The sequence below is a fragment of the Diadema antillarum genome, unplaced genomic scaffold (genome assembly GCF_040938485.1).
Source record: "Diadema antillarum isolate AM-2024a unplaced genomic scaffold, OU_Dant_1.0 seq00000039_RagTag, whole genome shotgun sequence".
In the NCBI taxonomy this organism is placed as follows: domain Eukaryota; kingdom Metazoa; phylum Echinodermata; class Echinoidea; order Diadematoida; family Diadematidae; genus Diadema; species Diadema antillarum.
The window spans coordinates 221,797-242,891 of NW_027271151.1; the positions used below are offsets into that span (position 1 = coordinate 221,797).

The 21,095-nt window shown below is 38.5% G+C and overlaps 1 protein-coding gene across 1 annotated transcript in view; it reads right to left on the bottom strand.

Annotated features, from left to right (window-relative positions):
* Positions 1–600: 600 nt before the first annotated feature.
* LOC139725404 (KH domain-containing, RNA-binding, signal transduction-associated protein 2-like) overlaps positions 601–21,095 on the bottom strand; it is a 60,439-nt gene continuing 39,944 nt past the window's right edge. Inside the window, 2 exon segments of the mRNA XM_071636481.1 lie at positions 601–1,330; positions 14,400–14,461. Of these exon segments, the coding sequence (XP_071492582.1) occupies positions 1,215–1,330; positions 14,400–14,461 (178 nt within the window). The 3' untranslated portion in view covers positions 601–1,214.

Below are 21,095 nucleotides of genomic sequence, written 5' to 3' on the forward strand. Positions count from 1 at the left end.
ATGTAATTGACTAGGTCACATGTAACACTTTATAATCTTCATTTGTGTCTGTTGCAAAAAGGAGACAGTGCAGAAACAAGAACAATTTGGATGAAGAGCTGTATGATCAAATAAATAAATAAATCTCTCTTTCTCTCCTCCTGCCTTCATCTTGCATCACCACATCACAGACCTACTCTGCCCAACCCACATCAATCTACACAGGAAAAAATACCAAGTACACAAAGAAATTTGGCTCCTTTTACTCAGCAATACTTTCAGAGTAGTCCATATATTGTTTTACATCTGTTTTTTTGCAGGTTGGTATTGAAATCTGACCGCAGAGAAAGTAGTTGCTGGTCACTATGAACCTTGTGCCCAACGTTTCTCTTATCACCAGCCTAACATTTTCAGTTCATTTGCATTTCCTTTCTCTTTCTGATATTTGTTTTCGTTTTGTTTTGTTTTCTTTGACTGCTGATATTCTGTAGTCACTGAGCAAAGTCTCATTGTACATTGAGACTCCTATTAGCAGTTCTTAGAATTCCTTTAAAGTGACCTCCATATTTCAGTTTCAAAAATCAAGGAAAAAAATATCTTTCTGTGTGTGTGTGTGTGTGTGCGTGTTTGTTTGGGTTTTTTTCTCATGGAATAAGAAAGTGAGTGTGCGAGATAGGCCTTGATAGTGGGTTGTTTGCAGAGCAGCTTTCACTCACACTCAGAGATATGGTCTTGGACCTCAATAAACTATACATGCACATCCTATTGCAAACAAAAATCAACATAGAGTTTTCACAAACACTCACAAAGCTTCCTGCAGTGTAGCACAAAATCTTGCCACAAGCTTACTATGAACCAATCATTTCATTCTCCATAAGCTACAATACACAACCCCAATCACCATGCCTGGATAATAGTGCTACAGGAGTAGGACTTTCAGAGAATAGTCACACTCTTGCACAAGAGAAAGGGGAAGAAATGAGCATCATATCAAGGTATGAAATACACCAAAATGCCAATGTACACGTACTAATACAATAATGTACATACAAAAAAAAAAAATAACAAAAATCAAAATGACACTTGGTTATGAGAAGTATAGGCTATTTTGAATGTCCTGAGAACAAAGAGAAGCAGCCAATGAAATAGCTTCATTTTGAGGGAACTGTAAGAGTAATGATGTGTTTACTGTAACCCCTATGTTTTCTCTTTGTTTTCTATGACTGAATGTGTTTTCAGTACCGGCTGTATGGATGTGTCCGTAATGTGTCCTTCTGCTGCATAGCTGATGGGTACTTCAGTTGTGTTGGGGTACCTTCAGTTGACCAACTTTCAGTCTCAGTAGCCCCTCCTGTACAGAAGTAACAATTCAGGAAAAAGACAATACATGTCATGCAGTAACACAAAAAGTTAAATCCATCTAATCATTTGTTGTTTACTTTTACAACTAACATTAGGATGATAATCAATTAATTTTTATGTGGCTAAAAGAGATATTCAACTGAATTACTCTTCACATGAGATTCATCAATGTTGACTGTCTTCCATGAACATGAAGTTACAAGTGACTTCTAAGCACATTCTGCTAAATACAATTGTTTTTCATTTACTACAGTTGCAATCATGAGTGTAAATAAAAGAAAAGACAGATAATATCTAAACTTTAAACCAAGGCAATGTCACACACAGCACTAGGCAGAAAGCTGGTACACAATTTGCCAGGAAAATTATCAGTGAAATGCAGGATATTCCACTAATTGACAACTTGCCATATATCAACGCAAATAAGCACCAAATTAATCTGTAGTTCAGAACAATGATCAATTCGGTGCCAGGCAATTGTCAATCAGTTGCATAAAAACAACTTGACTTAAAAACAACTAGAAGAAGATGAAAATGTTTATATGAAGAAAACACATTCTTGCAATTATACACTGGCAAAGAAAAACAAAAGACCTGGGGGTCTTGAGCTCACCTGAGTATCGCAAGTTCACCTTTCATGCAGTCACTAATCTAAATTACACACAGCTTTACTAAAATTTGACCAGGCATTCTCATGTAGAAGATGAAAATATACAATGATGGCCCAAATTTGGACAGCCCCCCCCCCCCCCTCCCGGGCCTGGCCCCCCAGGTGGAGCATGGTGCCCATTTGAACAAATTTAGATCCTATACTCCCTAGGGATGCTACCTGCCAAGTTTGGTGAAAATTCATCATGAGGTTTTCAAGAAGATGAAAATATACAATTTAGGCCCCCATTTCAACCTCCCACCCCTAAGGAGGGCACCCCTGGATCCGCCATGAACAAAGTTGACACTGCAATCATTAATGTACTAACTCATAGCATTAACTTAGCTGTATCACTTCTGGTTCTAGAGAAGAAGATCTTTAAGGATTCCTTTTTTTTTTGTGGGGGGGAGGGGGGGGGAGGGGTAGGGTTTGGGTATAGGGGCATGGTGCCCATTTTAACAAATTGAGATCCTAACCCCCTAGGGATGCTACCTGCCAAGTTTGGTGAAAATCCATCTTGGGGTTTCAAGAAGAAGATGAAAATGTAAAAAGTTTACGCACGACGCACGACAGACAACGGACTACGGACTACGGACAACACACACCAGACGCCAGACAAAGAACGATCACAATAACTCACTTGAGCCTTCAGCTCAGGTGAGCTAAAAAGAATATACAAATATATGTGAAACTTTGAAAGACCGTAAATGACATCTCATGGCACTGTAGTTAAGCCACCTGGGTATATCATTTGATAAAACATGAAATATTTAGCACTTCAACGCCACAAACATCAGCTTCCTATACTCTGTACACGACATATCACACTCAGTGTAGCACACAGTCTCCTTTAAACACCTAATGATCTTGGTGTCTACCAGGCACATCAAAGTCAACAGCTGCAACTCTGCATCTTGTCAGAACACATAAATACTGTACCTGGGACACCTGAGCCTTTCAAAGGGCTCATAAAGGCCCTTTCACAATTGGCGCATGACCATCTGCGACCATTTGGTTGCATGACGGGCTGCAACGGGCTTCAATCGCCATCAATATCATCACACCATAGAAAGGCTTTGACATACCGTAAAGTTCCGTGTATACGACGCACCCGTGTATAAGACGCACCCCTACTTTCGGACCTAAAATTAAAAAAAAAAAAAATCCACGCAAATATTGCGTGTGTCATACATATTTTTTCAGCTCAAAATTTCCCTAGAATGCAGCATGTATTTGCTCTATTTTTCGTTTCCTTTTATGCTCTCTTTTAACGGTATTCATCGGACATCGGCAAAATATGGAAGACGCAAAATGCGAGACTTGTCTCGGTACTCACTTGCTATTGTTTCGCCTTTCAATCGTGGTACATGTGTCATGCATATCGTACTCATGAGTGTACAGTACGATCTTTGCTATCATACATGGCAGAGGGTGTCTCACATATTGACGCATGTCAGACTGGAAGGTTCATTACGAAAAATAAGAAAAACATCAACAAGTGTAGCAGAGGGATCATACGGCGAGACGTACGGTGCGTACGGTAATTACACTCACTGTTCGCCGCCCGGAGGGATTACCAGTACTAGTAACACGTGTGTCTCTTGTACCATGCTTGTATGCACAGGGCTAGCCTTTTGCAAAAGGCAGCTCGCTATAATTTCAGCACACGCACACAGAGAGCAATGGACTTGCACACACAGCGCGCAACGGGCAAGCGCGCTACGATCCGATCGCTGTGTGCACGCGAGTCCTTTGCAAAAGCCTCTGCAGCAGCTGCTGCATGCCTTTGCCAAAGGCTTGCTAGCTAGTCTGCTAGCTAGCTACACAGTGTAGCTATGCTATCCTAGCTGGCCTCGTGAAATGAAGAGCAAACGAACGACACGGATATGCATGCATGCTTCACACATCGTTCATATTTACGGTGACATAGTGTCGATCCTACTCCATATTTTACAGCTTTTGTCTATGGCCATATTGATACTAGTCCATTGATAAGTTTTACGGTATTGGTAATTTAGTAATGATACCTGTACATCGCGTATTCCAGCTACTAGGTTGGCTGTTGGTAGCTTGGTAGACTGACATTGGTAGCATACAGCAGTGCTGTTACAGCTGTTGCCTATGGCCAGATTGATACATCGTTACTGCACAAGGCGGATCGTAAGTTTATCTCGTATTTGCAGCTTTTGTGTGTGTCCCGATTGAAAGATCGCTCATTTATTCGTAAGTTTTAGTGATTGCTTACCTTCCAAACGTCGATGGGCATACATGGCCCCACGTTGGCCTTATAAAATTGGGTGTACATGACAGATTTTTTTCCGTGATTCGACTGTACCCGTGTATACGACGCACCCCCGATTTTCAATGTTTTCTGACGAAAAAATAGTGCGTCTTATACACGGAACTTTACGGTATATGCAACAGCTGTCAAACAACAAAAGCGACTGGATGTGAGACTTTGCGATCGCTTGTGCAATTGAATGAGACCAGTGCGAGTGGTCCTGTGAGTGGTTGTGCGAGTTGTCAAGTGGCGTGGGGTATAACAGGGAGGTGTTATTGATGGAGTGGCCACTCTGCGCAATCCATGCAAACACATGTCTGGGTTCTAAAGCCTTACAATAGATGTCAAAAATTCCCTTTTCACTGAAATCATGCACCGCTTTATAAAAAAATTTCATATATCATAAAATTGTAAGTTCCATTCTTAAGTTACATTCATTATTTGGCTATTACCAAAATTTTCTTCTCTTTACCATAATACACCTTCATGCCAAATTTGAAGATGATCCGAGAAGAACTGCAGCCAGTAAAGTGCTCACAAGAAAATCTCTGCCGCAGAAGTGGCAGTGGCGTGACGAGGCCAAATCCATAGTACCCTGTGAACTCTGTTCAACGGATTCATATAGCGCTTAGGCAGCTAAAGGATTTGAGATAAGATCTGTAAAGATTCCTTAATTTGGGGGTTTTGTCAGTCTCATCCCCCCCCACCCCCCCCCCCCCCCCACCCCGGTGTTGAGCTCCAGGGTCCCCACCCCCCAGGTGGAGAATGTTGCCCATTTCTACAAATATATACTCTATCACCTAAGCGATAATAACTGTCAAGTTTGGTGAAAATTTGACCATGCATCCCCAACAAGAAGATAAAAATGTAATATCAAGGCCCCAATATCGCCCCCCCCCCCCCCCCCCCCCGCCTCCTCCCCGGCTCCAAGGGGGCACCCCTGGATCTGCCATGAACAAACTATTGTCATCAATGTACAGTCAAACCTGTCTATTGCAACCACCCAAGGGAAACAACAAAAGTGGCCACTATAGACAGGTCAGTGGCTATTTTGAATTTCAACACTTGCATTGTGTAATAGCATTAAATACCGCAAATATTTTGCATGTGCACCTATAATAATTTATGAGGATTTCTTTGTACAATTTACTTCATTTTATTTTTATTTTTTTGGTCTATACTTCTGTTCTTTGATCTTTAAAATAATATTTTGGGCTTGAGGAACTGCACTGGTTTCTACCGGTTTGCATGAATGGGATTTACGAGTGAGTTTGTGGGGACTGATAATGTGCGAAGCTGAGGGAAACAAACAATACCCACACAAGTATCCTATTGTCCTTATTCAAAGGGATTTTAATCACTAATTAGTCCGCATGTAACATCTAAGATGTTATTAGGAGCTGTCTTTGCCTTTGTAGCATCTACTGTAAAAGTGAAAATTTTTGCGGTGTTGAAATTTTCGCGCATTTCGCGCAACCAGAAACTAATGTGAAAATAAAAGCACACGAATAATTTTGCTCGCCATTTGTTCCAGTAGTTGATGTCTTGATCCTGTGGAATTTAAAACATGCAAAACTCTTCTTACCCGGCCAAGCGCGAAAAATTAGTCACGCGAAAATATCCACTTTTACGTATTCAGGGCGGCATTACTGAAGCCTAGATCTAGTCAAGTTAGTGGTAAGATGGATTTTCATGCCGAAGAGCTGCATTAACTTTGTCAATCACGTCTGTGTGATTGTGACTGAGCTAAGACTCCTTCAGTAGAATTTATGCAGTGAACTAAGTGGTAAGATGGATTTTCATGCCAAAGAATTTTTGCGGTGTTTAAATTTTCGCGCATTTCATGGCAACCAGAAACTAGCGTGAAAATAAATGGATACGAATAATTTTGCTCGCCATATGTTCCAGTAGTTGATGTCTTGATTCTGCGGAATTAAAAACATGCAAAACTCTTCTTACCCGGCCAAGCGCGAAAAATTAGTCGTGTGAAAATATCCACTTTTACAATATTCCGGGTGGCATTACTGAAGCCTAGATCTAGTCAAGACAGTGGTAAGATGGATTTTCATGCCGAAGAGCTGCACTAACTTTGTCAATCACGTCTGCGTGATTGTGACTGAGCTAAGACTCCTTCAGTAGAATTTACGCAATGAACGTAAAAGCCAATGGGTGATTTCAAGTTTGGTGCTAGTGCTAGTGCTAGTCCCCAAATAACAGCCTTAAATCGAGCTCCAACACCCACGGTCAGACTAACTAAGCGATACCGATAAAAATTAATCGATCACAACACTAGCTGCTAGCATAGCACTGCCGCGAAGTCCACGGGAATTGCGCAACGAAAAAAAGTGATGGTGCGTGATTACAGTCAAATATTAAAAGATGTAGCCAAAACTGCTTAGTTTTAGACACATAATGAGGAGGATGGATTAAAATGCTGCAAATTTCATCCATTCTTTAAACCACAGTAATCTAAATTTTGCTCCCAGGCTCAAATCTATATAGCCATGTCAAGTGTTCGTGTATGTTTACGAGGGCGACCATTGCATACATAGACTTTGCATGTAAAACATGCATCTATTAAGGAAATGAATGCGGGTCTCGCACGCGCACGGCAACGCTTATACCAGCACCGAACTTGAAATGACGAAAATGATAATCCCTAGGGGCTAGTGTTAGTCAATGGAAAAAAGCACTTAAATAGTAACGCAAACGGCGGAGCTCGGTTCAGCAGATGACATTCAACACCGAGCACAGCACCAACTACCTGAAATGCATCATAATTTTGAGGTCAACTCCGAACACCGACGTGATTTCAAATTCGGTTTTATTGCCGGTGCTAATGCTGAGATGGCACTAGCACTAGCACTAGCACTAGCACAGAACTTGAAATCACCAAATGTATTTATGGCTGATTTAGCGGTTCAGCTAAATTTTTATGGCCGCTATAAGCAGGTAGATATTCACCATGGGATACAGATGAGTGGCTGCTGGTCATGTTAGGCAGGTGACCGCTATGTTAAGGGTCTATAATACAGCAATTTTGTGTGTGGGATTTTTCAGTGACCACTATAAGCAGGTGGCCGCTACAGACAGGTGGCCGCTAAGGCAGGTTTGACTGTACTAACTCATAGTATTAACTAATAGCCCTATCACTCCTGGTTCTTGAGAAGAAGACTTTTAAATATTCCTCAATTTGGGGGTACCCCCCCCCCAATCCTTCTTCATGAAAGGCTAAGAACGTTCTGAAGCTCATCTCCAAAATTCCCCAATAGTCGTGCAAGGGTGGTACAACATTGCACGATGTGTTGCAATCAGTCGTGCAATAGTCTCTTGGTTTTAGAACAATCGCACCCACTCACAAGACCAGTCGCTATAGGTCGCCAATGCTCGTATGAGTGTTGCACAACCTCTAGCCGACCTAATGTGACTCTTGAGTCATGCAAACTCTCACATCAAGTTATGCAATATTGTGTAATGTTCACACAACGATATCACACGACTGGTCTATGATCTAATGTGAGTGACTTAATTGCATTTGGTTGCCTCTGGATTTTGAGCATATGTTCAAAGTTCAGATGAAACCAGTCATGACCTCCTCAGGTTTGTGAGACCTCTTGCAATGAATGCAAGTGCTCGCACAACTCAAAGCAACACCCCAAAAAACTGTTGCAGGCAGACACAAACTGGTCGCAGACCAATTGTTAAAGGGACTTCAGACATAACCTTGCCATCACGAGAACAGAAAAACTCTCCCAAAAGTCAATGAATAGTACACAAAACAAATCTGAAATTAAATCACAAGAGTGAAAAACACAGGCATAGCTACCAACACAGACAGCAACATATCAATTTACATAGCTTCTTGTCACCATGCAAGTCCAGGCCTCATTCTATAATACTTCATTTGTTGCTTAACCATTCAGCATCTCCTCCTCATCATTCTCATCACAAACTATCTGCTGATGAATTTGGTGCAAGGTAGGAATAAATGACAAATGTCAAGCAATGTCTCGCCCTCATGTCACAATTTGTGATTAGTGTTTTTCCATGAAGGTTCATTGACATCTTGACCTCTGACCTTGTTCAACTGAACCTACAGTAAAACTTGACCGACATCTTTAGATGATGTACCTAGAGATGGTGTGAGTTCTGTGGTCAAAGCTCAAAGCTGTGGAAAATTATGATAGCACACAATATATGGTGCTTATCAAATCAGGGGAAGTTCAATAAACTTTTGACCTATGACCTTGTCAGAATTCACCAATAGTCGAACGTGACTGGCATCTTTAGGTGGTGTACCTGTGGTATGAATTTGGTGGTCACAGCTCAAAGCTGTGGAAAGTTATTGAAAGCACACCACAATACACCATAATGTGTACAGTGTTTATCAGGAAAGTTAATTGACCCTTGATCTTTCAACTTGCTGGAATTCACTGATATTTCAACTTGACCAGCATCTTTAGGTGATGTACCTCTGGTATGAATTTGGTGGGTTCTTCTTGATTATCAGGCAGTCTGTATCCACACACTCTTTCAAAAAAAGCTCTGAAAACATATACCCTATTCTAAATCCAATCTTCAGCTCTGCACAGGTATAATCATGTGTATGTAAGCTCCAAGTTGTGGAAAGTTATTGAGAGTACACCAAAATACTACATGTACACTGCTTATCAGGTAAAGTTAATTGACCATTTGATCTTTGACCTTGTTAGACTTTTGCCCATATTCAAATTTGACCGCCATCTTTAGATGCATGAGTGGTGTGAGTTTTGTGGTCATAGCTCAAGTCTGTGAAAAGTTATTGAGAGTACACCTCAATACTGTGAGTACAGTGCTTTTCAGGGCAAGTTCATTTACCTGTTGACCTTTGATCTTCTCAGACTGCACCCATATTTGAACTTGAAAGGCACTTTCATGTTTTATGTACCTGTAGTGTGAGTTTGGTGGTCATAGCTCAAAGCTGTGTAATGCTGGGCTCATGCTACGATCTCAATTGATCAGAATATAAATTGGTTACAATTTAATACAAGACTGATTTTCTTCAATCAGATGCCAGTGTCAAACCAACATCAATGTGAAGAATATGTAATACTGTATGAGTGGAAATTTTCACGAGTGATGGGAACTGCTTTTAATGTGCTTGAGTTACGCTTTACGCTTTGTTATATTACAGCTACAACTATGCTAGTTTCAATGCGCTCATGAGGGGACTGTGATACGTTCTAAAACCACCACTCTCGCTATGGCAGTTTTGGACATGGTAAAAACTTGGAGGTGACCCTTTCATGGTATTTTGCGCTTTGTCAATTTTTGAGGTTTGCAGCAGAATCGTCGTCTAGTGAGAGGGGTTATAAGGCCACATCACCATTTACCAATATCCAGACTTCGGTGACAAAAAAAAGGGAAAGAAAACGAAGTAAATTGCAGAGGGATTTTATTCCTATCAAAAACTCATCATTTTTCTGAATATAACAATAAACTCCATTCATATTTCTGTGTGATTCCTAACACTTTTACCGCGTTTGTTTAATTTGAAGTTTTACCGAATGATGCACGCTTTATGTTGAAGAATGATTGAGTGTGTAATGTGAAAAATAGATGAGCATGTGTGCACAAAAATCAACCCCGATAATGAAACTCATGAAAAAAAAGCTCACAATTTTCCATTGACACACACCATATACAACGTAGCTTGCAATGCAATTGCTGCATATTGAGAGTGTTATAATGGACCACTATCCTGTGCTAATTACAGGGCAGGTTATTGTATTGCAATCACCCCTACGGCTATGCAAACTTACCGTACTTGTTCACACTATGCTTAAAATTTTTTTTTTCATTTTTTTAATTTCCCCAAACTTCTCACAGAGCAACAGCAGTCATTAGGTGATGACAACAACAACAACAAAACCCAATTTTTCGCTCGATTGCGGCATGTAACATTGTTTGTCAGATTGATTAATTCACTGCATGATACTGAACTGCTCACTGACACATATGTACAATTTCATACAGGATTGTGTGCGTTTGTTAAGCAGGTGATTTTGCTGGGTTGGAAAGAGCATGAATTGGCTGTCCAACTTTACTGCTTTATTTCTGCTAAAAAATAGTACAGCCATATCACTAGCAAATACGGTATTCAACAATCAGTTTAAAACTGGTGTGTTGATCTGAAATTATTCTGTTGCTGTGTTTATTTCATCTTGTTAAAGTTCCCACAATACAAAAGGGTCCTGACATGCACGAGTCAATTAAAGAAATGGTGAGAGAAACAAGTTAACCAAAGTATTGCTTGTTATTTACAGTACACTAAATCTTCTCAGTTTGATATCCACTTAAAAAAAAAACAACTTCCATACCCCCAAAAACACACACACACACACACACATACACAAAACAAACAAACCAGAAAAAAACACAACAACAACAAACATGGTTAGTTATTGCATCTAAAGGACAAGCTGGGGAGTAAAAGTATCCCACCCTCTTGTCACTTATTTACAAGGAAGAGAACTTTTCTGGCCAATTCCTCCTGGCCATATTTCTTATTCAACATGGGAAACAAACTGACATTTTGAGAAATTATACAGCCTATCCCACTGATAAATATTACATTAAAATCAAACAACTCTATAACTTTCTACATTAGTATGTCTGATAGTTGCATACAATGCCTTGAAAAAATAAATGATACGAGCTTTGCATCTCAAAAAACAAAACAAAAACAAATACAAAACAAAACAAACAAAACTTCTCTATACCTAAAATCCCCATTAGACATTATTTGATCATAATATCTTATGGAGCCAAATTTTGAAGTTTGTTTCGCTCTTCTGTCCCAAGGACCATATGATATCCAACTGGATGAAACTCTACTCATGAGTGGTTTCTCCCCCCCCCCCTTTTTTTTTTTGCTCGCTTACAAAATGAGGAACGACATATATCAACCACAATAAAAGGTCAGAACAAAACTGACCAGATAAAAGCAAAGCTTATATGTTTGATAACACTGCATGCAACAGGAGTCTGAAAAGACAGGCAGACTCCTTTCACAAAACATGTGTTGTACTCTTCGGGATGGGATGGAGGCGCAAAAACAGAGCTGATGTGATGTCAATTGGTCTATCTCTGCCTGATGTTTTCATCTACTCTGTCTATAATATCCTTTGATCCCAGGTGTTAAACCTATTCTAACTGGGCTATTTGAAACCAAGTTTTTACTGGAGGGGGTCAATTTCACCCCCCCCCCCCCCCCCCCCCCCCCCCCACACACACTTCAGATCTCGGCCGCCGATCGCGCGATTGCCACAAAATTTTGCCTAAACATAGAGCCGGATGTCAACTACAAGATTACATGGTCATACAAAAGAAAAATTTTGATTTTCGATTTTTAGTAAATTAATTATGCAAATTTACGCATGAAATCATATTTTCACCTATAGGTATAACTCCATTATAACAACTGAATGATTGCTAAATTTTTGTGTAAGAGTTCCTCAAGACACATTGAACAATTTTCTTGTAAAAAATAGCACAATCTAAATCAGTTTCTTTTGTTTTTTGTTGTTTTGTTAATTTCTTATGTATTTCGTTGTTTTTTTGACCGTTTGTCTTCTATTGTTTTTTGGCCAAAATTTGTTGCAGGCACTTTATCAAGCTTATCTACATTAAAATTGATTAATTTCAATGGTTAAAAGTTGAAATAATCTAATTTATATCAATTTAACCAAAAAACACAATCTGCATTGGATTTGCACACGATATCATGAATTTGAGCCATTTTCGGGTTGACACGCACGCGCAAAACATTACGTAACTTCAGAATGGTGTACCCGGACATCGCAAATTTGGTCTCAAAATATGCGGGAGACTTCAAAGAAAAAAGTCATGAAATGATGTGGTAAAATCTTTGCGCGTTGCGGAATCGCGGCGCGAAATGTCAAGGGGGTCAAATTGACCCCCCGTTAGAATAGGGTTAAGGGAAAACCATACCACACAATGCAGTCCAATGACATCAATCAGGGATCATGCACTAATGTCAGAATTCATAACTTTGGGCTTTGCCCACTAAAAGACATTTGGATCAACTTGAAATAAAATCATATTCATTAATTCACACTTCAATTTTACTACATGATGTGATCTGAGGAGAAACAGCAAAATGAATCACAGGAGCTTGTACCAGTGGGTTTTTGTGGCTTGGCATGGATAAACAATAATTTGACATTATTATTAAAAAATTACACGAATAGCAAAAATCAAAACAAAAGAAGAAACAAAACAAAAAACTAAAACAAAAAAAGAAAAAGAAGAAACTACAAATGCCGCTATGGCAACTAGTATGCCTCTGCCACATCGCACACATTGTAGTTCTCCCAATAGGTCTAGGGTATGTCTTGACAATGTGAGATGACAGTTTAACATAATTGGCAAAAAAAATGAAATGACATGTCTGTCAAAAATGTGTCGAGTGTTTACTTTCCTTGCACTGGGTTTCATTTGGATGGATGGCTAAATTGTTTAAGAGAGCAAGCATTTGGGAATGTAAGACATTTTCACTCGACATTTTACCCTTGCTCTTTGACCCCTTGGCCCACAACTGGTAACATCCATTTTCATGATTAAACTTTGAAATATTTTCAAAACATGTGACATTTTGATATTTTTACTTGACCTTTGACCCATGGTCAAAATCTTTCCATACAGCATCATTGTGCAGATGCATACCTAGTACCTATAAGTTTATGCAATGGAGTAATCTCCAAGGTATGGAGAAAGAGTATAATTTCAGCATTAGATAGTAGAATTTAAGCATCTTAAGCTGATCATTGACCTTTGACCCCAAAATTCCAAAGAGTTATTGTCAGGCAGTATGAACAAATTGTACCTTGAGCCACTTCCAAGGTAAATAGAGAGAAAAAAAGTGAAATTTTAGCATTGTCACTTTTGACCTTTGACCCCATGGCCCAAAACTTTCCCCAGAGAATCTTTATCTGGTAATGGATGTATGTATACACTAAGTTTCAAGAAACTTCCTTGAGGCATTGCATAGATATTGCAGAAATGATGAAATTGAATGAATTTGACCTTGAGCTTTGAGCTTTGCCCATGAGCATGTGCACCAAATAGTTGATAAGCACGTGTTCGTCCACTCATACATACCTACACCAAGTTCTATCAGGATATCTCAAACGATTTTTAAGTTACGCTGTCCACAAAATTGATTACAGACGGAAAGTCGGACAGACAAACGGATAAACGGAAAACTCCAAAACATAATGCCTCTGGTGACACATCGTGGTAGAGGCATTAAAAAAAAAAAAATGTAAAAGGAGCAGTAAGCACAGGCAAACTATAGATCAGTACAGTGAAAGATAGAAAAGAAAACTACAGAAGCAATGAAAGAAGTAGCAGCATTCCAAAGAGACGGACAAACTTCTGTAATCTGCAAACACAGTGACAAAAAGACAAACCAGAACACACAAGGCAAGCTTATTTAGTCATGCTTATCACCAAAGCCCATTTTTAGCACTCTGATGTCGAAGTCACACAATTTCAGTATGAGCATCATACAACTTCACAATCCTGGTTACTGCGTGTTATCATGACACTTTTAGTTTTAGTTTATTATTTATTTTATACTTTAACACTGAAAATAAGACCTCGCAGTTAAAGGTATCCATCACTAAATACAACTATGGTATTAAGTTTGGATTAGATATTTTAATGAGAAAAGACACATTTTAACACTTTTTAACCCTTTTTAAGGATAAATTTAGAGTATTTCTTATTTAGCTGAATTGACTAACTGTTAACACTTTAACTGTTAAGGTATCTTATTAACAACTGATTTATGATTATAGTATTTTTTATCAGCAGACAGAAGAGCTGGATAAAAATGGACTTGGAGATGATTGGGCTTGTTATTGAAACAAACTTGACTAGGGCTCAGAATCAAACAGTGAGAACATGGACATGTTAAGCCAATGTACTCATACACAATGGTACACATGGAGGAAATGGAAGCATTCACACATTACAACAGATTTCCTGTTATGCTTTTTTTTCTCCCCAAAGGATCAGGGGAAGGGTGTTTGTAAAGAGTTGTGTCTATCAAGGGAGACATACCATAGTCTGGGTCAGCGTACCCGTCGCCACCACTGCCATACTCCTGATATGCCCCGGTTCCGCTGTTGGGGTGAGAAGGAAAGGAAGGGGATCGGGGTTTCAATTAACCTACATTTACCTATAAGACATTTAACCACTAGTTTACGTTTTAATTTTAAATTTTAATAGGGTCTTTGCAGTTAAGATTAGGAAGATGTGCCAACTTCCCTAATACCCAAACTCTTACAGTACTTCTAGGTTGTTGTTTTTTTTTTTTGAATGTTCCAAACATTTTCATCCTGTATGCTGAATATTTCAAATACCTTAGGGCAATCTGTATGCTTTGAATAATATATCTCATGATCATTGAAAATATGGCTCATAATCGTAAACAGTAGGGTTGCTGTTAACGTCTAACAAATCAAAAAATCTCAATGCATTCTCGGAGTTTTGAAATTTGAAATAATTTGTCAATAAAATCAGTCACTAAAATGCCAACGAAAGATTAGAATTAGTCTTGGTCATGTAACTATGATGCTACTTCCTTGTCAGTAGGAATTTAGCTTTGAACATCCATGAGGAATGGTCTTTGTCTCATCTAGAAATGCATGATTGTAAAAAATAATATAATACATATATACATATATCTTCATACACCTAGTAGATGGCATTATAAAGAAGTGGTGCATGGAGAATGTTATTGACACTTTGTGACAATAATTTTTGAGACGACCACAGCAAATTGCACTAAGAGAATTATTCCAAGTTTTGCTTTATTCCTAGTTACACATTTTTTTTTTTGGACATCTACAGATTTTGATACAAAGCTGTAGTGTAAATATACAATGACTTCCTATTCATGAATCCCTTTCCTAGAACATCTTTCTTTGTTTTTTTTTTAATTGTGAGAAAGAATGAAATACCACAATTGAACTGTCAAATTTCAAAAAGCTTTCCACTGAAAGTGTTAATGTTAAAATCAAAACCAGGCTATACCACAGAAAAGGTGGAAATTCTGCAATGCAAAGAATACAATCTGATAGAAGAGTTTGAATAATTGGGCATATTTGGCACACCATTTTAATCCACACATGAATTGTATTAGCACTTTTGAAAGGTAACATTTTCATTGAGACCACTATAATCATTAATCATATTTTTTTATTAGATTTTTAAAAATAATTAAGTCATATCATTCCTTTCAACTTGAGACTACCATACGAAGATAGCTAAAAGCAACTTTTTGATGGATAAAAACCTACAACTTGTAATACCAAGTTACATTCATTTTACAAATCTAGCTCTTGAAATCATTTAATATCACCATAAAAGGATCTACTTTGAACCACAAATGGTATGCCTGTAAAATCATTATTCAGAGCTGTAAAAATGTAAAAGATGAGACACACACACAAAAATATTCTGCATATTACATAAATATACATGTACTGATTGGTACATGTACTTCTTATATTTCCTGTATGCAGTTAGAGACCCAGTAGTGTAAAGATTCATGGGTTGTCCAATTCATTCGCTGCCCACAAGGGTACATACGAAAACCACAAACAGCACCAGTCAACCAACACGTGCATCCAAGCGTATGCTCTCAGTAACGGTTGACTCCAAACAAGACTGTGGCTGTACATGTTATGTGTACTTACAAAGAGATCAGTGATAAAACTGTACACACTTTGTTGCGGGGATTTTTGAATACAACCAAACCAGGTCAGCCTTCCCACTCCATGAATCCCCACTAGAGGGTCTCTGATATGACTGGTGTCTTTCAAGTATTGTAAACAGCATTACGCTTTGGTTTTCTATTCTTATAATTTATGGCCAGGTCATTTTGTTGTTTTGCTTGTAAACCACGACCCTCAATAATTTTCCAACTTCCAATTTGATTAGCAAATTTCAGATGATGAATAATAATTCAAATGGTATCCTGTACACTTCCGTGAAAGAAAACTCCTACACAAAAGATAGTTTGCGTAGCAGTGGTATAAAAATGCACAGCTAATTGCAATGCGATACTACGAAAATCATTCCCCGACATACAAGTGTACATTCCATATCAACTACGTGTATGGAATGTCTGTAGTCAAGAAATCTCTCATCCAATGACCATCTTGTAATGATTGTACGCTGTACAAAAAGCAAAGTCACATATTCATGAAATTCTGCAGCCTTTCACATGTCACAAGAAGATGTAAATTCTGAACATCTAATATCAGGAAGGTGGTCTATGGATAGGAAACTCCACACATATGGGTAAATCTGCTTTCCTACAGGAGATACAATGTATTGAAGCCATACATTTCTATCATTAAGAGCTCTAAGTTGAGTAAAAATGCATTGTATGCATGTCAACTATTATGGATCAGACACTTCTGTTTTTGTTTTTTGTTAGGAAATCATAGACAGGGAAAAATGTTAGATAATTAAACATGTAAATTAATGAGATTGTTTTCTCCCCTGACCTTTAGCTCGTTACAGGTACCTTCACAGAAAAATGAGCCATCCAGGAATGATACAAACACAGAGAGGCTCATCATCCAAGTGCTATGGAGTATGGGTGAGCAAATTACATTACATGACTGTACGGCACTCACATTCCTTAAAGGAGAAGTCCACCTTCATAGACATGTGGATTGAGTGAATGCAGCAATATTAATAGAACTCATCAGTGTGAGTTTGAGGAAAATTGGACAATCAGTTCAAAAGTTATGACTTTTTGAAGTTTCTGCTCAGTCATTGCTGGATGAGAAGACCACTGCAGCTTGTAATGTCACATGTGTAGAATGATATAAGGAAAATGTAAAGAAAATTGAACTTACCGGTACTTTCACTTTTCTCACATAATAAAAAATAACGCTTAACTTGCCTCTTTCAGAAGACGGGGGGAATAATATTACTCTAAACATACGTCAGTGACAAGTCGAAGAAATGTGCACTTTTTTCGATTTTTTTTTTTTAATTCTCTTTATATATCCCTTATATTGTTCTATGCACGTAACATCATACACAATAGTAGTCTTCTCATCCAGCAGTGACTGTGCTGAAACCTTAAAGATTCATAACTTTTGAACGGATTGTCCAATTTTCCTGAAACTTTCACTGACGTGTTCTACTAATATTGCTGCCATAGCTCAATCCACATGCATATGAAGGTGGACTTGTCCTTTAGCATTGAGTAGAAGACTTAAATCAGAGATTATCCTACAAACAAGCTCATGTACAGCAAAAGCTACAATTTGTAACTATAGTTACAGAAAGGATATTGTATAGAACAATGTTATGCTTGTGCACATGTATTCACTTTCGTGTACAGTATGGGCCTAGATTTGTAGTGTGAGAGATGATACAAAGGATAGCGCGCATGCCTGCTTGCGCGCGCACGCACACACACACACACACACACACAGAGTCTTGTGTCTAGTAGTTGTCCTTTGATGTATGGAATAGACAGTGTTCAAAACATTACTGACAGCATTTCATGTGCTCACTGTGTGAACAAATGATGCAATTCCTTCATCATTACCACTCTCCTTGGGGCTGGGCGTGGACAGCGCAAGACAGGACAAGATAAAACAAACACACATAAAAACATATATTCAACATGCACTGACACACATTTAATTTCTTTTGAACTGTACTATGTTGGCATGCCAAGGTAAAAAGAGCACTGTTTCAGATGCAAAACTTGGAATATTTGTCTTTTCATGACATACTACATCAATGTTCTTCCTTTGCTAAGTAATACAAAAAACCTTGACTAGTATTTTCTACAGCACATTTTCCAATATGAAACTAATAATGTATGTTTACATTAAAACTGTCACAATAATGAGCTGAAAAAAAGAACATATAGCTGTAAGAACTTCATGAGATTCTTTTTGAAAATTGAAACTAAGGGTGACGAATAGAGTTCCTTTGGCAATGTATTCCATAATGTTGGTCCACAAAAAGGGGAACAATGTTCATTGACTTTTAATTTTGAACGTGTGGTATCTACTGTAGACCACTATGGCATCCATGGTAGAGCACAATTTATCAGTTGAACGGTGGGGAGAGTGTAACATTTACGAGCAGAATCATGTAAGCACTGGTAAACCACCAAACTTGTCTTATACATGCCATGTGATTCGTTTGTATCAAGGCAACCACAATAGCTCTTTGAGTAGTGGAGATGCATCATTGCTCCTGCATGCTCCAAGCACAGCTGGGATGCTTCATTTTGAACATGCTGAAGTCTGGTTGTAGCTGCAGTGTATGTGGCTTACGTTCATAATTTACCAGTATTACATTTAATCTAGCATACTCAAATACGTTGTGCATTTAGCCCATATGCATGCTTCCAAGGTGAGAAATTTTGCAAATTTGCAATGCTAAAAGCTTTGCATAGTGAAGAAATGTTGTTAGACACCAACAATGATGAGTCACAAACACTCCAAGGTTTCCAATACACTCAGATGATTCAATCTGGATGCCACAGACCTGCAATGTGACTTTGTGGGGCATGCTTAAATTTGGGTGACAATACAGCAAGAAATTATGTTTTTGTCTTGATTGAGTTTCAGTCCATTTTGAACCATCCTACCTCAGCGACGATGAGTATTCGGTAGTAATGGCTAATATCATCCTGGGGTCAATCCACGTCAAATCACCCAATTTGACTAACCAAACCCCCTTGAAATTTTGAGAGACTCATACCAAATGAATCCCCACATGTCTGACAGAAAATCTTGAAATATTGCCTTCGCATAGTTGCGAAGACACGGCCTTGCCTAGGAACCAATATGCACCTTGACAATTTCAATCTTTAAACAATAAGTAATCTTCATAAATGTTTAAAGGCATTATTTACCATTTATAAGCAGATGAAACAAAAACTCAACTTTAGTGCTTTAAAGAGTTCTAAAATGTGAGTTAGGTATAGAAACAACTAATGCAACAAGAGACCCGGGGTCTCTCGTTCACCAGAGTATAGCAAGATCCCCTTCCACGCATTCTGGCAGACTCTTACCTGAGAACTTTGGAAAATTGGGGGTGGGGGGGGGGGCAGCTTTGGGGGCATGTTGTCTAATCACATATTTCATCACACTGGTAAAAACTACCTGCCAAGTACACTGTACTTAGAAAGTTGAACTATGCAGTTAAAAAAAAAAGCGACTTAAGGCTCTATCACTTCTAATTCTAGAGAATATTATTGAAAATTCCTTAATCTAGGAGATTTGGGCCCCTGGGGCCCCAAAGGGGAGCACGGTGCCCATTCGAACACATATGGAGATCTTATCCCCCTAGGAATGTTACCTGTCAAGTTGGTGAAAATCTATTATGTTGTTTTCAAGAAGAAGATGAACATGTACAATTTATGCCCACATTTGGATCACTCCTGCTTCCCCACTCCCATGGCTTCAAAGGGGGAGGGGCATCCCTGGATCTTCAATGAATAAACATGGAATTACAGTCATCAATGTATACAGTCATCAATGTATTAACTCATAGTATCAACTTTGCTTCATCACTTCTGGTTCTAGAGAAGAAGATGGGCCCCAAGGGAAGCACAGTGCCCAGTTGAACAAACTGACATCCTAACCCTCCTAGGCATGCTACCTGCCAAGTTTGATGAAAATCCATCCAGGAGTTTTCATGAAGAATAGAAACAATTTAAGTCTCCATTTACACCCATCACACCCACTCCCCTGGGTCGGGGGGGGGGGGGGGGGGGAGGGGGGGCACGGGCACCAATGATTCCGCCATGAACAAACTTGAAATGACAGTCACAAATATACTTACTCATTGTATTATCTTAGCTTTATCACTTCTGGTTCTAGAGAAGATATTTAAAGATTCTTTAACCCTATAAAGCCCAAGGGGGGGGGGGGGGCACATTGTGCCCCCACCATATTTTCATTTGCCACTCCCACATCCTTTACTCGATTTCAACCAAACTTGGTGACTTTTCCTAAAATCTTATTGCGAACATTTTGATATATAATTTAGCTATGTCCGATATTGCTAGTTGCCATGGCAACCGTAAACTGACAACCATGTTCGTCAGATTTAGCATGATTTTCTGTTCCAATTTCAGTTAACTAATATAATAATGGATGAAATGGGGGTTTTCTTGGCTGTAATTTGCGGAAGGACCAAAATATGAAGTAATTATGGTTGTGAATTACCCTGAAATGGTCTTCTTATTATTTCCTTTATTTTTTATGACATAGGCATCAAACAATAGATATAATAGAAATAATTGAAAATACTGCATTTTTCAAAGGCTACCCTTTTATTTTGTGTTTTCTTCACACTTAAGCTTTGCCTGTAATATCATTTGTTTATCATATTATCAATCTGCAAACTCAAAATTCAATATTTTGGAAATATGAAATATGATAACAATATATGTACCTATTCTAAGCAACACATCATAGGTTTCATGTATATTTCTTTATATTGTAATGAATAGCGCCCCCATATGTTGACCTTAAGAAATTTCAACCATAACTAATAGTGAAGGTTGACTTGCTTTTCCTTTGTGGTGAATATGAAAATGATTGATGTAAAATAAAAACATATATACTGGAGATAAAGAAATAAAAAGAAAAAACATTATTTCCTATGTATTTTTTATATTTTGGTAAATAGCACCCTCAGTGGATGATCTTGAGAAATTTCAATTGTTGGGTCATATAGAGTATGAGTTGCTCTACCCAT